General features: G+C 41.2%; 1 protein-coding gene across 1 annotated transcript in view; it reads left to right on the top strand.

The window, feature by feature from the left end:
* The window catches only part of TCF20 (transcription factor 20), a 245710-nt gene that overhangs the window by 77672 nt on the left and 153398 nt on the right, over nucleotides 1-14640 (top strand). The window contains 1 exon segment of the mRNA XM_030207030.1: nucleotides 7286-12807. Coding sequence (XP_030062890.1) covers nucleotides 7300-12807 — 5508 coding nt within the window. The 5' untranslated portion in view covers nucleotides 7286-7299.

Here is a 14640-nt window from a genome sequence, read left to right as displayed (position 1 = left end):
CCCCGCTCTGCGGGGATGAGCTGGACGGATTCCCCTCCCCCACTTGTGTGGGGATGAGCTGGGTTAATTCCCCTCCCCCGTTTCGGCGGTGGTGAGCTGGGCAGAGTGTCCCTTTGTGGGTGTAATTCTCTAAGTGCTGAATCCTGCGGATGGAGCTTGGATATCGACATTTTGAGGAGTTTCCGGCAGCACATGACCACATATAGGGAGGCAAAAGGATTGCTCTCTATCTCCACCTGCTGGTAGATGGACACAACCCACCAGTCTATGGATTGATCAGCTATGATTAATGGAAAGAAAATTATCAGGTATGATACATAATTTTACCTTTTATTAAAGTCAGCACGCTTGAAATCCAGGACTTTTGAGTTTAGAGTGGCCGCCCTCCACTTCAGCCGTTATATCAAACCAAACCGTTTGATGGTCACTGCTTCCCAGGTGTGCACCCACTCGGACATTTGACACACTATCCCCATTTGTGAGCACCAGATCCAGCATCGCTCCCTCCTTCGTGGGTTCTGTCACCATCTGTCTGAGCAGAGCACTTTGGAAAGCATCCACGATCTCTCTACTTCTTTCCGATTTGGCAGACGGAACCTTCCAATCTACATCCGGCAGATTGAAATCTCCCATCAACAGAACCTCTTTTTTTTTTTCTTTCCTAATTTTTGAATATCTGCGATCAGATCTTTATCTAGTTCCTCTAATTGTGTCGGGAGTCTGTAGACAACACCCACGTGGACAGAGGTTCTATCATCTCTTTTTAAGGTGATCCATATCGCTTCTTCCTTTCCCCAGGTCCCTGTCATTTGAGTCACCGTGATATCATTCCTCACATACAGAGCTACTCCTCCACCTTTACGATCCTCTCTATCCTTCCTAAATAGATTATAGCCTGGTATGCTTGCATCCCATTCGTGAGAACCGTTGAGCCACGTCTCTGTGATTGCAACAACATCTAAGTCTGCTTCCAACATCACGGCTTGAAGGTTGTGAACTTTATTGCTTAGACTATGAGCATTTGTGTCCATCTCTTTCCATCTATATTTCCTGTTATGTGTTCCAACATTAGTGATTTTGGGGGGGTGTTTTTACTTTGGGTACCTTTGTGTCTTTTTGTTCCAACTTTATTGCTTTTTCCTCTGCCTCAGTTCTATTTTCAGGAGCATCACAGTATTGTAATGGAGCAAAAGAATTCTTTAGTGGCAACACTTGTGTGGGTGGATGCTTCTGTGTCACCTGACGAAGTCTGCCTGAGCCTACTGTGAACCATCTGTTCTTATGTGGTTTTATTCTTTGAGGCAGTGGTGAGAAGTTATTTTTCTGTGTAGTTCTAGAAGCTGCTTTAATTGCATACAATTCTTGCATTACTTTACTGAGCTCTTGTTGTAAACTAGATAGCTGAAGACAGATAGGACAACCTTTAAGTCTCCAGATGATTGGCCTTGAAACTAAAGCACCACAATTATTACAGAGAATAAAAGTCATCCTGATTGGTTGAAATGGGTATGAACAGGTGTACTATGTTGGGTTAACAGTCTGCAAAACTGCCTGTGTATGATTGAGGAGTAAAGGTAATGAGGTTTGGTTTGTCTATATATGAGTGGAAAACCCTGGGGTGGGTGGGATTATAAGTCCCAAAGTGTCAGCTAACTACTGTTATCAAGGCAATTCTCTAGATGGGGACCAGAAATGGCAGTCTGATCAAAGAATTTTCAATTGATTTAACTTTTAAAATTGTCTTAGAATATAACTTTCCTCTTGGTGATATAAATCTAAATATTCCCAATAATTATAGCAGTTTCAGCAGTGTAAAATGTAACTTTTGAGTCTCAATTGAATGCAATGGTGTTTAAACAGCCTCTCCTCTCTCTCTATCAATCAGAGCTTGGCAGGAAAAGAAAGAAATAAAAGGTTTCACAGGGCAAATTAATTAAGCAATAAGCATTAAATTAAAGAGAATATCAGGTATCTCACCTATAGCCAGAAAGTTGAGAAGTTTGGAATTTAAAGGTCAGAATTTACTTTACTGTGCAGGAGTTTGGGTTCAGGGGTCCAATAACTATAGCCAGAAAGTTAAGACGTTTGGAATTTAAAGGTCAAAATTTACTTTACTGTGCAGGAGTTTGGATTCAGGGGTCCAATACCTGGAAAGTTACAAACACAAGGGCAATTGAGAGTACAATAAGTAAAATAGTATAAAAATAAATAAGGAAATCACTATAACTTGTATAACTCTCTAATCAAGCCAACAATATTTGTGTGTGTGTGGGGGGGGGGGGGGGGGTGGGGGGGGGGAGGACAGCGTAATTATATATGGGAAAGACAAAGGAAGAAAGAAAAAGCCTTTAATCATGAAATGTGACAGCTTGCCAGCTAACAGTCAGCATATGTAGATGGCTCACCCAGGATCTCCTGACATTCTACCATCCTTGATACTATAGGTGGGTAAGATATAGGAGTTTTAGTATGTAAGTTTAAACTGGATCAATAAATACGTATATTATAATATCATACCAAATTGGACATTTACGAGGAAATTTAAGATAGAACTGACTACCCTGCTGTAAAACCCTAGGCCTCAGAAGTAAAAATTGACTCATCTCAATTACCTTTGCTACATCAGAAAATGCCCAAAATTTATTTTTATTTTTATTTTTTTACTTTAAATTTAATATTACAAAAGTTCCTGAGAGTGAGAGAAGTATCTCCTTACAACATAATCTCTGTTATTAAGATCCATGAAAATTACAATCAAAATAGCCACTTCAGTCTGATTTGAAGGAGTTTACCTGAGTGTCGTAGGATTTTCCAAGCTGTCTTAACTTCAGTGAAGCTTCATTATGAAACAATTTTTTTTTGACAAGAATTGGTACATAGTAAGCTCTAATGATGGTTGGAGGTGATGCTTCAGTACTTCTGTCCTGTATTTCAACATCATATTAGCTGGAAATGTAGAAGACTGCTTTGGGAAATAAATCTCAAATTTTTTGAACATGTTTGATTTTCTCTAGAATTTCCAATTTTCTGTTTGACTAAGTTGTTAAAACCTCTTCCAAAGAGGAAAGAATGCCCCCCCTCCTTTCCCCTGTGATGTTTGCCAGAGACTATTGAAGGGCAAAGCAGGCCTCCAGATGACGCTCCACTCGCAGAATCTTTGAAGGAGGGTGTGATTTCTTGAATGGCTGGAGCTGAGACTTCAGCCAAAGTGTTTGCAGAAGTAATTCATACTACTATTAATACTACTGATTCTGCGTTGCTTTTGGCGAGGCCAGGTGTTCTGCTTCAGACATTTCATCAAAACCGCAAGTAACTACACGTAAAATAATGTGGAATGCTACTGATATGAAACTTTCACTGTGAAAAATGTTAGGCAAGCTACTGAAATTGAACAACTTGCTATTTTGAATAGATCTCATACAGAGCAGCTTACTAAACATGAAAATAAACTGCAGGAATTTGATACAAAAGTGGTTCAATGTCTTCTTAAAAGCACAAAACATACTTTTAAAACGCAAGTTAGATGGTAGGTCCTAAATTGTGGAGTGATTTATCATAGAAAAAGCATATTGACAATTAGATTGTAACCTAATCCTATCCAGAATCTGAAGCAGAGAGTGTTGTGAAGGACACAGTTCTCTGGTAGGTTCATATTCTTGAAGAAAAAAAGAAGGTGTTCACACCTTCCACAAATCCAACAAGGAAAACAAATGCAGAGTGGAAGAAAATCCAATCCAAGAAACCAGTCAGAACTCACGGAATGAGAACTCCAATAGACTTTATGTCCGTGTTTCGGCTATAAAGCCTTCATCAGGGGTCTAAAAAATAACATACAAATAGAATGAGAATAATATATATGTTGAAAATTAAAAGTAGAAATCATGTTAAACACAACATGGAGAATATTGTCTCAAGTAAGAGCATATTACATATTTTGGTTAATTAGCAGCACTTAGTTTTAAGTGACATGTCTGGCACAGAGTTATGTCTGGTATTGTTACTGTTCATTTTGTTATTTCATCTTTTTACTTTTATCTTTACCATTTCACAGTGTTATTTTCAGTGCTCCAGTAGTATCATATGCTCAATAGAACATCAGCATATCGGTATGTGTATGTTTTTGGAATATCCATATTATATATTTTTTGCAATTTCTAACTTTTGTAATTCCAATTTTGATTTATACGTATAATTATATACATACATTTTCATTATATACATTTGCATTTTTATTATTTTTATTATGTTTATCAATAATATGAATTAGTTTATACACCCACATATATATATATATACCAGTAATACATTAATATAGTTCACTATGATTAATATATTCCAGCATTTTTGTACTGGTAACAAAAATGGAGCAATATATGATTAATAAATATATAGAGAGATTTGTAGAGATATTCTGGATGACATAAATGACATTCTCTGTGAGTTCATCCAAATGCCATAGTGTATGTATATAATTTTAAAGATGTTTTAAATTAAATTCATTAGATGGCATATGGACACTTTACATGGCTAATGTTATATTTTCTGTGTTTTAAAACATTAGTTTTTAAATATCAGTTTTTATTTTGTTTGAGACATTGTTTTCTATGTTATGTGTAATATGCTCTTACTTGAGACAATATTCTCCATGTTGTGTTCAACATGATTTCAATTTTTAATTTTCAACATATATATTATTCTCATTCTATTTGTTATGTTTTTAGAACCCTGATGAAGGCTTTATAGCCGAAACATGGACCGTGTAGGGTCCTAATAAAGTCCTCATTCCGTGAGTTCTGACTGGTTTCTTGGATTGGATTTTCTTCCACTCTGCATTTGTTTTTCAGGTTCATATTCGTGACATCAAATATAACAGACCATCCTAAAACAAGGACTTAAAAATCAAATATAGTACTTTAAACTGTGAGTTTGGGACTCTACTGGTGGTAAGTGGAGCATTGCCAAAATTTGGAGTATTGTGATCAGTTGGTTTTAAATTCGGCAACAGACAGGCTTCCGTACTTTGAACTAACTGAAGATGCCTTAATTGATACTTGAGCAGGCTGCAAGAAAGATCATTACAATAGTTCTAATCAAAATAGTGATGTTGATTCATGCATTTGTTACAAGTCCTGCAGATCCAAAAAAATAACAAAGCTGCCTTAATAAAAGTAGACTGTGGAAATTTGCACTGATTAGTGACAAAAGTCACAAGGTTCCTAATCATTTCTTTATATAAGAAATCCATGTTAATTGAAAGTGGTACCAAAAGCCAATTTCTCAGGCTATTGTGAATTTGTAATACCATTGATAGTTTTAAAAGTCCATCTGGAGCCCTTATGGAACAGTTTTCTCAGAGGCTATGCTACCTCTGTTGCCAGTATCCCTGAAAGTGACAATGATATGCTGAACATAAATTGTTTATACAACACAAAGATAAAGTAGTGAGTAAATTGTTGATATTTGTAGTACCATACCATGCATTGTTGACTTACATGCCCGTGGGTCCTCACAGAACCAGCAACATATATAATTTTTCTGATCCCCCTACAATTGCATTACAACAGGGTAGGTATAGATAAAATGGAGAAATTTGAATTGTCATCAAAAATGTGGTTGGTGGTAATGGTGTGATAATACTATGGAAGGACCTGTTAGAGAAGATACACAGATGAAATGACAAAATGTAGCACAAGATATGTTCATGTGAGAAAATACTTCCCATCTATATAATTGTGCCCATGTCAGTTAGTGCATGCTGGAAGATATTTACGCAATTAAGTTGAGGCAGAATGAGAATAAATCCCACATTGTGAATAAAATTGTCTTATTCAAAACTGGCAGGATAAGAATCATCCAACTAAAGATGATAGTGTTTCAGTGAGATGGGAGGGAAGAAACTGAGTGATATTTGAATCATAAAGAGACTGGATATATTTGCTACACACACAGTTAGTCCATTTGGTTTGAATGCTGAACTTGAATGGATGATGCTAATTTGATTGGATTCTGTGGTTGATGCTGAAGGATTTTGACGCAAGTTCTATATAAAGAAAAAGGCTGGCACCAAATTGGCATTTGTGATACTAATGTAAGAAGCATGGAATGCATATGTTTGAGATATTGGGCATATATATACCCCCCCCCCCCCCCCCAAAAAAAAAAAAAAAGATGAATATAACCATTTGAACGATTGGAAATAAAATTGTGTCTCTCTGATTCAGATTATTAAAATGTCAAAAAGGAGGATGATAGTTTACTATGACTTTTTACTATTTAAATTGGACACAAGTTTTGGAATCCACTTTTGAAAAATTATTGCAGTTAGTTTACTGTATGATTTTTGGTGGACTGATGCTGCTTTCTCCCCTTTAGACTTTCCCACCTACACGTATCACTTTCTCCTCTTCCTTCCATTTACAGCTATTCTTAACTGCCCTAAGGTCTGCTTGCACTTCCCTTTCGTCTATGCCAAACCTTTTTCCAAACAGTGGAACAGTTCTTCTTGTTCCCATTCTCCTCTTTTGCTGACGCTCCCTTCTCTTCTCTTTTGCTGTTCCCTTACCATGTTCTCTACTTTCTTTCATGGAGTTGCTTAGCACCCCACTGGAAACCGTGATGCGAGGTGGTACACTGGAGAGAGGAGCAGAAAGTACTTCTCTCAAGTATTACTGCTTCCACCATCTCCCACGGTCTGTTTGTAAACATTGGCTGACAGAATGATAGTTACAGATCTGTTTATGGTGAATAAAAATATCTACCTGTTGATGATACAAGGTGTAGGGCATAATTTGTCTGCAAAATGGTAACTGAAACATTGAAAAGAAATGTATGGCTCTGAAAGTTTAAATTTGACATAAATCCAGTAGTCTCTGCTAACCACAGTTTGGTTTGGCCACTGGTTCTTGTTGCTTTACTGCTGTATGAAAATCTGGAAATTTGACTTAAGCCAGTTTAGTCCTCCTATCCAAGTGCCCAGATAGATACAAGAGTGTGGTCTAACTGTGTTGCCCTTTTATTGTTTTCATGGAGATACACATCTAGCCTCAATTAATAATAATCATAAAGCATTGCAGATGAATATATACATTTGTTTTATACTGAAAAAGACAGTTATATGGTTCTTCCTTAGCCTTCTATGTAGGTTCTCCAGGATTCTGAATGCATGTTTTGAAAACTGTTGTGTTGACGTAGATTTGCTGATATTTTTTTTATTTTTTAGGTGATGATTTAAACAAATTTGATTTGACTGACTTTTTTTTTTTTCTCTGTTTTCTAAAATGTTCAGGCTGCCCCAACAGCATGCAGTCCTTTCGGGAGCAGAGTAGTTACCACGGAAACCAGCCAAGCTACCCTCAAGAAGAGTTTGGGTCCCGCCAGCAGGCCCAGATGTTCCAGAGCAGTTTCGGCAGCCGTCGTGGAGGAACAGGAGCTGGTTCAGCCATGGCAACTGAAAGCCCCGGTCATCAGGGCTACCAAGGCTACCGTAAAGAGGCTGGGGAATATTACTACTTGGCAGGCAAGGATACAGCTTCTGGTCAGCAGACCTCTCAACGTAGACCTTCAGGACCAGTTCAAGGCTATGGACCTCCACAAGGGAGTGGTAGTTTTGGGAACCAGTATGTAAATGAGGGGCATGTTGGCCAATTTCCAACACAACACTCTTCTGTAGGTAGCATCTCCCAGTACCAGCAAGATTACACAGGGTCCTTCTCACCAGGGAGTGCACAGTATCAGCAACAGGCATCCAGCCAACAGCAAGTACAACAGCTAAGACAACAGTTGTACCAAGCCCATCAGCCTTTGCAACAGACAACCAACCAGTCTGCTTCTAGTACTACCCACCTGCAGCAGTTGCAGCGATCCTCAGCTATGCCTTCTTCTACTGGATACCAACTACGGGTGGGCCAGTTTAACCAGCACTATCAGTCCTCTGCTACCACAGCCACCACCTCGTTTCCCTCAGCACAGCGCTTCAGCCAATCAGGACAGGCGTATGATGACTATGTCAACACTAGCTCACAATATGATGGCCATGGTGCGCAGCCCTATGGGAGCCAGTCAAGTTACAACTATCCCACACAGCAGTTGAAAAGCTTTGAGCAATCAAAGATGTCCCAAGGAGCACAGCAGCAGCAGCAGCAGCACATGATGCAGTATTCCAACTCATCCAAGTTGTCTCTGCAAGGCCAGGCAGGGCAATACAGTCAGTCGGATGTTCCAGTGAGGTCACCTATGCAATTCCAACAGAATTTCAGTCCTATATCTAACCCATCTCCAGCTGCATCTGTAGTTCAGTCACCAAGCTGCAGCTCAACACCTTCCCCTCTCATGCCAGGTGGAGAAAACCTTCAGTGTGGGCAGAGTAATATGCCTTTAGCATCCAGGAGCCGTATCTTGCAGATGATGCCCCAGCTTAGCCCAACACCATCAATGATGTCTAGCCCCAACACTCATTCTGGGGGATTGAAAGGGTTTGGGATTGAGGGGTTGCCAGAAAAACGCCTCGCAGATCCAGGGCTAAGTAGTCTTAGTGCCCTGAGCAGCCAGGTTGCCAATTTACCCAATACAGTGCAGCATATGCTGCTTTCAGATGCTTTGGTACCTCATAAGAAGAACTCGAAGAGATCCTCAAAAAAAACAGACAGTTGCACAAATTCAGAGGCTTCATTCCAGGCAGAGGAACAACTGAAGTCCCCTCTTACAGAGTCTCTAGATGGAGGCTGTTCTAGCAGTTCTGAGGACCATGGAGAGAGAGTAAGGCAGCTGAGTGGACAAAGTACCAGCTCAGAAACTACACTCAAGGGGACAACTTCAGAAAAAGCTAATGCCTCACCACCAGAGAGCTGCCAAGGTGAGCCTTCCAAAGTAATCACCAGCCCCATGGTTGAGGAAGATGAAGCTTGTTCAGAGGCAAAAGAAAAATCAAAGGTGGATCCCCCAAAAGTTAATGAGAAGTCTGTGGGTGTGATTGTCTCAAGGGAGGCAATGGCTTGCAGAGTAGAAAAGACAGGCCCTGTAGTGGATGAGATGCCAGTTGCTCAAACACCTTATGCTGCTAGTGGGATGAAAGAGACTGGGACTACACCACATCATCAACAGGAGGTTGAAAAAGTGAACAAGAGTGGTGATATTTCCACCCAGTACAATGGCGAGGAAGGTAACCAGTCTAGCCACAGCAATGTTGTTTCAAGTTTTTCAGGAAGAGCAGAACCTTCCAAATCTCCCGGAATTTTGGGTTGTAGCTACAAAGATGCGTCTACATCTGCTATGCCAAGAAATGTTGCTAGCTTCTCTCAGTATCCCAAAATTCAAGAGAGAGGTGACTTTCCAGGGCACAGTGATAAGAAATATTCACATGGTCGAAATGAAAAGTTCCCTAGCCTTCTGCAGGAGGTTTTACAAGGCTATCACCACCAAGAAAGGAGATATGCAAGGAATACTCAGGAGCCATCACCAATAGAAGGCACTGTGAGGCCCAACATCCTAATTAATCAAAGTAATGAAATACCCAATAGAAACATTCTTAGCAAAAATGTAGGATCCCTTCAAGAGAACCCTCATTGGGGTCCATGGGAGAGGAAGTCATCTGGAACAACTGAGATGAAGCAGATCAATCTTGCAGACTATCCCATCCCTAGAAAATTTGATATAGAGGCACAAACCACAGCTCATGAAACAGGAACTGCATCTTCAGAGAGGAGATCAGTTATATGTGACATCTCCCCACTTAGGCAGCTTGGTCGGGACCAGACTACTCACCACTCTATGGGACAAATTTCTATGTCTGCACAAGAAAGGATGGTTGATGCCAGGATAGGGAGAAATGAAAGGCTCACTCCAGGTGTAGGCCAGTCAGTCATTCTCCCAGGAGGTCTTGTACCATTGGACTCCAAACTGAAGAGCCAGGGTGGATCAATGAAGGAAGATGATTTTGAGCAGTCTAAGACACCAGCCAATCTTAACAACAAAAAGTCTGCAGAGCTATTCTATTTTTTTGGCTTAAAGCATGACTCTTCCAGAGGCAATGCCAGCCCTGGTGCTTCGGCTGTTGACTCATCTTCAGACTGCACTCAGGATGGCAGATCAGCCCCCCTGAGAAGGACAACTGGTAGGATGGGTAGTCGTGAAGGCAGCAGAGGAAAATCACCTTCACAGTCTTATGAGTTGGCTGAAAAACTGAAGATGTCACCAGGTAGAAGCAGAGGGCTGGGGGATCCACATAATATGCTTGCACAGATGAATCTTTCAGATCGAGCCAGCAGGGAGGCCTTCTATTCTTCATTTTTTCAGAACTCTGAAAATCCATCTTTGGCTTCAGTTTATCACAACATGAGGTCCAGTGCCTTTGGTGAACCTCACTCTGGTTTAAATTCTCCACTCCATTACAAGAGGCAAATGTATTACCAAGATGAGTACAAGGATTGGGTTGGTAGTTCATCTCAGTTATTGATGCTTTCTGCCCAACACAGACAAGAGGGACCACGGAAGAGCCCTAGACAAGAGCAGTTCCATGATCGTGTAAGGAGTCCCCTGAAAAATGACAAAGAAGGAATGCCATATGGCCAGTCTGGCACTTACCATGACACTGGGAACAAAGATGTGTGCCGCTCTCATAAGACAAGTGACTGTGTTCCTGCAAGCATGACTGTGGAACAAAAATACAATAGTCAGAAACTTCCAACATCAGAGTCTGGCTGGGATCTCTCTCATCAGGTACCTCCTGTCAAGAAAACCAGCCCTCAAGGAGCAGCCAGCCAGAAAAAATTCTGTGCCCAACAAACTGATGAGCATAGACAAGGAGTGGAAGAATCCAGTGGTGATTTATCTAGACCTGGAAATAATGGGCACAAACTGCCTGGTCAAGAGGATCAATCTCATCAAAATCCATTGATCATGAGACGAAGGGTTCGATCATTCATCTCTCCTATCCCTAGTAAGCGCCAGTCACAGGAGGCAAAGAACAACAATATGGATGAAAAAGTACACTTGCCTACTTTGCCAAAAGGGGTGGACAAGGCCCACAACTCTTATTCTAGTCTCCCTCAGAGTTGTGATGGTGGCAGATCACCTCCAAAAGAAGACAACCCCAAGGATGCTGGCAGCCCCAACCAGAGGAATTCTCCATCTGTTTCCCTTACCAGCCCCACCAAGACTAAAATTCTTCCACCACGGAAGGGGCGAGGACTGAAACTGGAGGCAATTGTTCAGAAAATTACCTCCCCCAATGTCAGAAGAAGCACGCAATCCAATAGTATTGACAGCGGAGCGGATGCTGTCACACTTGATGACTACCTTTCCCTCAAAAGTGTCCACTCGGATTGTGGACCTGGAGAAGTTCTGGAGCTGGAACTAGATAAAAATAAAAGAGAACCAGTGGCAGGACCAGGGTGCCAGGAGTCAAAGGTTGATGTTCCTTTGTCTCAATCTGTGGAAGAATGGTGCAGAAGAGATGATAAAATCATGAGTGAAACTGAGGATTCTGCAAGTGTTGTTAAAGAGTTGTTGAGGATCACTTCATCTCCCCCTCTACAGAAGTCTGTCTGTAGTCAGGATAGACAGGATGGCTCCTTAACTGAAGCAGAACCTTTAGCCCACCTGGACTTAAAAAATGCCTCTGCAAGGGTTTCAGCTAATGAGCCCAACACAAACTTCACTGAGAAAAATCTAGGTGCTTTAGCTGTGACACCTAAGCAAGAAATATTTCCTCCAAAGGGCTATTTCCCATCAGGAAAGAAGAAGGGTAGACCAATTGGGAGTGTCAACAAACAGAAGAAGCAGCAGCAGCAGCAGCAGCACCCTCCACCTTCTCTCCCTTCTCTCCCTTCTCCACCACTGTCACCACAAGAGGAGCAGCAGCAGCAAAATCTCAAACCAGAGGAAGCAGGAGATGGGGAGCCCAAACCCAAGAGACAGAGAAGGGAGAGGAGGAAACCCAGAGGCCAACAAAGGAGGCGGAGGGTGAAACAAGCTGCTCCAGTAGTTGAACCCTTAGAACCTGAGATCAAATTAAAATATGCCAGTCAGCCGCTAGATAAAAATGATGCCAAAAGCAAGTCCTTCTTCCCCTATATCCATGTAGAGAACAAATATGACATTGGCGCCTCTTGTATTATTATTAATGCTGAGGATGAGGAGCAAAATAAGTTGGGTAGGGGCAGGAAAAGTCAGAGGTCAACATCACCCCAGCCAAATGCTGACAGCAAAGTGTTGCCAACTTCATCTTTTATGCTTCAGGGGCCTGTTGTGACAGAGTCAACTGTCTTTGGGCACCTGGTCTGCTGCTTGTGTGGGAAGTGGGCAAATTTCAAGAACCTGGGGGACCTTTTTGGGCCTTTCTATACCCAGGATTATGCTGCCAGTTTGCCCAAGAATCCCCCTCCCAGGAGAGCCACAGAAACACAGAGTAAAGTCAAAGTTAGACACAAAAGTGCCTCTGATGCCTCCAAGTCAGACTCTGAGGAGGAGGCAAAGGAGCAGAGGAGCTTAACTACCCACCCCCGCTTTAAAAGGCGACATCGCTCAGAAGATTGCACAGCATTGGGGTCTGTTACCAGAGCAGCAGCAGCGGCGGCCCTTCCCTGTAACAAAAAAATCACTGATGGTTGTGAAAAGACTTCTTTAGACTCAAATGACCCCATCCCCGCTTCAGACAGTGGCCCTGAGCAGGAGATACAAATTCCAGAACTACCTCTAGACAGCAATGAATTCTGGGTTCACGAGGCTTGTGTCCTCTGGGCTAGCAGCATCTACTTGGTCTGTGGCAGGCTCTACGGGCTGCAGGAAGCTGTGGAACTAGCTAGAGAAATGGTGAGTACTAAAATTTTCCTAATTTTGGTTAAGGCAGAAGTAATGAAGATAGTAACTTATTGGTGGTATGGATACATTTTTAAGGTTAGAAGTAAAAAAATAAAATAAACTGTTGCATATTGTCATAAATACCATGAAATGCTGTTCTCTCCTAGGAATTATTTTCCTATCCATGGGTAGTGTCCATGAAATATCTTATTTTGTTTGATTTAAACAAATGTGTATACCTTTGTATTTTCCCAAAAATATTTTTCTGTGTCTTTACTTCAAGCTTGCCCAAATTTGCTTTTCTATAGTTCCATCACAGTTTTTGAGGCTTCCTGCCACAGCCAAGAGTACTCACTTTAAAACACACACATAGTATTGTTTGACCATGGGGTTGGGAGGAGGAACATGTATATGGGATATGGGCACAAAGGGCATGGTGGTAGGAGAAGATTATTATTGTGTCATCTCAGCTGACCTTGCAGCAGCTGGCCTACTAGCAGCGGCTGGGCTCATTACACCAACTAATGAACTGGTGGATAAAAGAGGGGCAGGACTGTCCACAGACATCCCTAGGAATCTTAGGGGTATTCTCTCAAACTCTCTGTGAGAGCAAGAAGTGATGTACTTTTCTGTAAAGTGTGGGAGAGGTATGGAGGAAGTCAGGTAGCTGGGAACTAAGAACATGTAGGCTTTGGTAGACATTTGGAGGAGGGGGAGGGTATTATGAATATTAATGAGATGTGAGTAGATACAAGAAGGTGCAGTTTGTGGACTAGGAATGTGTGTTATAATGGGATGTTGGGGGAGGTGTCTAAAGAATTGATCTGGGGGTTGGGAAATTATGCAGTGTGAGGTGGTTAGGCAGCAGTGTGGTTTATGTGTGGATGGCACATAGACTTTACATGATCGCTATTAACCCCCAAAGTTGCTATTTTTTGAGGAGGGCAAGGGTGGGAGGGGAAGCAAAATGATTTGATATGAAATCTGGTTTCAAAAGTTTAGGAGCCAGTGTGGTCTGACCAGCCCAGAACTTTCACTGTGAACTGTCGCCATCTTCTGTCAACAGAAAAATACTAAATATTGTATCCTTGCATAGTGCCCTTATGGGGCAAACCACACGGAACTACTTTATTTTTCTGTCTCCATCTGCTGGCTGATGGACACAACACCCACTTGTTTTAGATTGGTCTGGTATGGACAATAAGGAAGTGTCTATTTCCATAATCTCAAGACACTATTTTTGGGGCAAAGAATATGAAATTTTCCAGATTTGGTTAAAGCCATTCAACTGTGTTGTTAACTGTTGTTAATGCCTCAAGAGATGCATGATTTGGGGGCTTCTTTTTTCCACCATGATATTCCTGTAAATGTTTAGTGAAATATTTGGGAGTTAGTTACATGTTCTATGTCCCATTGTAGTTAAGGTTTTTTCCTTGATGTCAAAAATTGCTTAATCTGGTAACTGACAATAATGGTTAATATAGGTGCTAAAATAGGTTAGACATAAAGCCAAAACGTATAAGCATGACATGGCAGCTGTTTGTTGCTCCCTTATTCTACTACTCCCCCACCCATCTGCCGTGTAATTGAGTTAGAGATCTACCATATTTAATCCCCCCCACCCCAAAGGTATTTTTCTTTATTGGGATTAACTCAATTTTCTGCTTGTGGATAATTGGAAAATTTCAGCTAAAAGAAATTGTAGTCTTTTTTTTTTTTTTTTTTTTTTTTTTTTGAGGGGGGGGGGGGGGGAGGAATCCCCAGTCTGATTTAGCCCACTTTCAAACTCGTATCTTTTTACTGGTTTTTCTCTCATGCCAAGTTTCATCCCATTCTGTAACATTT

This window comes from Microcaecilia unicolor, chromosome 1 (genome assembly GCF_901765095.1).
Source record: "Microcaecilia unicolor chromosome 1, aMicUni1.1, whole genome shotgun sequence".
NCBI lineage: Eukaryota > Metazoa > Chordata > Amphibia > Gymnophiona > Siphonopidae > Microcaecilia > Microcaecilia unicolor.
This window is presented reverse-complemented; position numbering and strand designations above follow the sequence as displayed.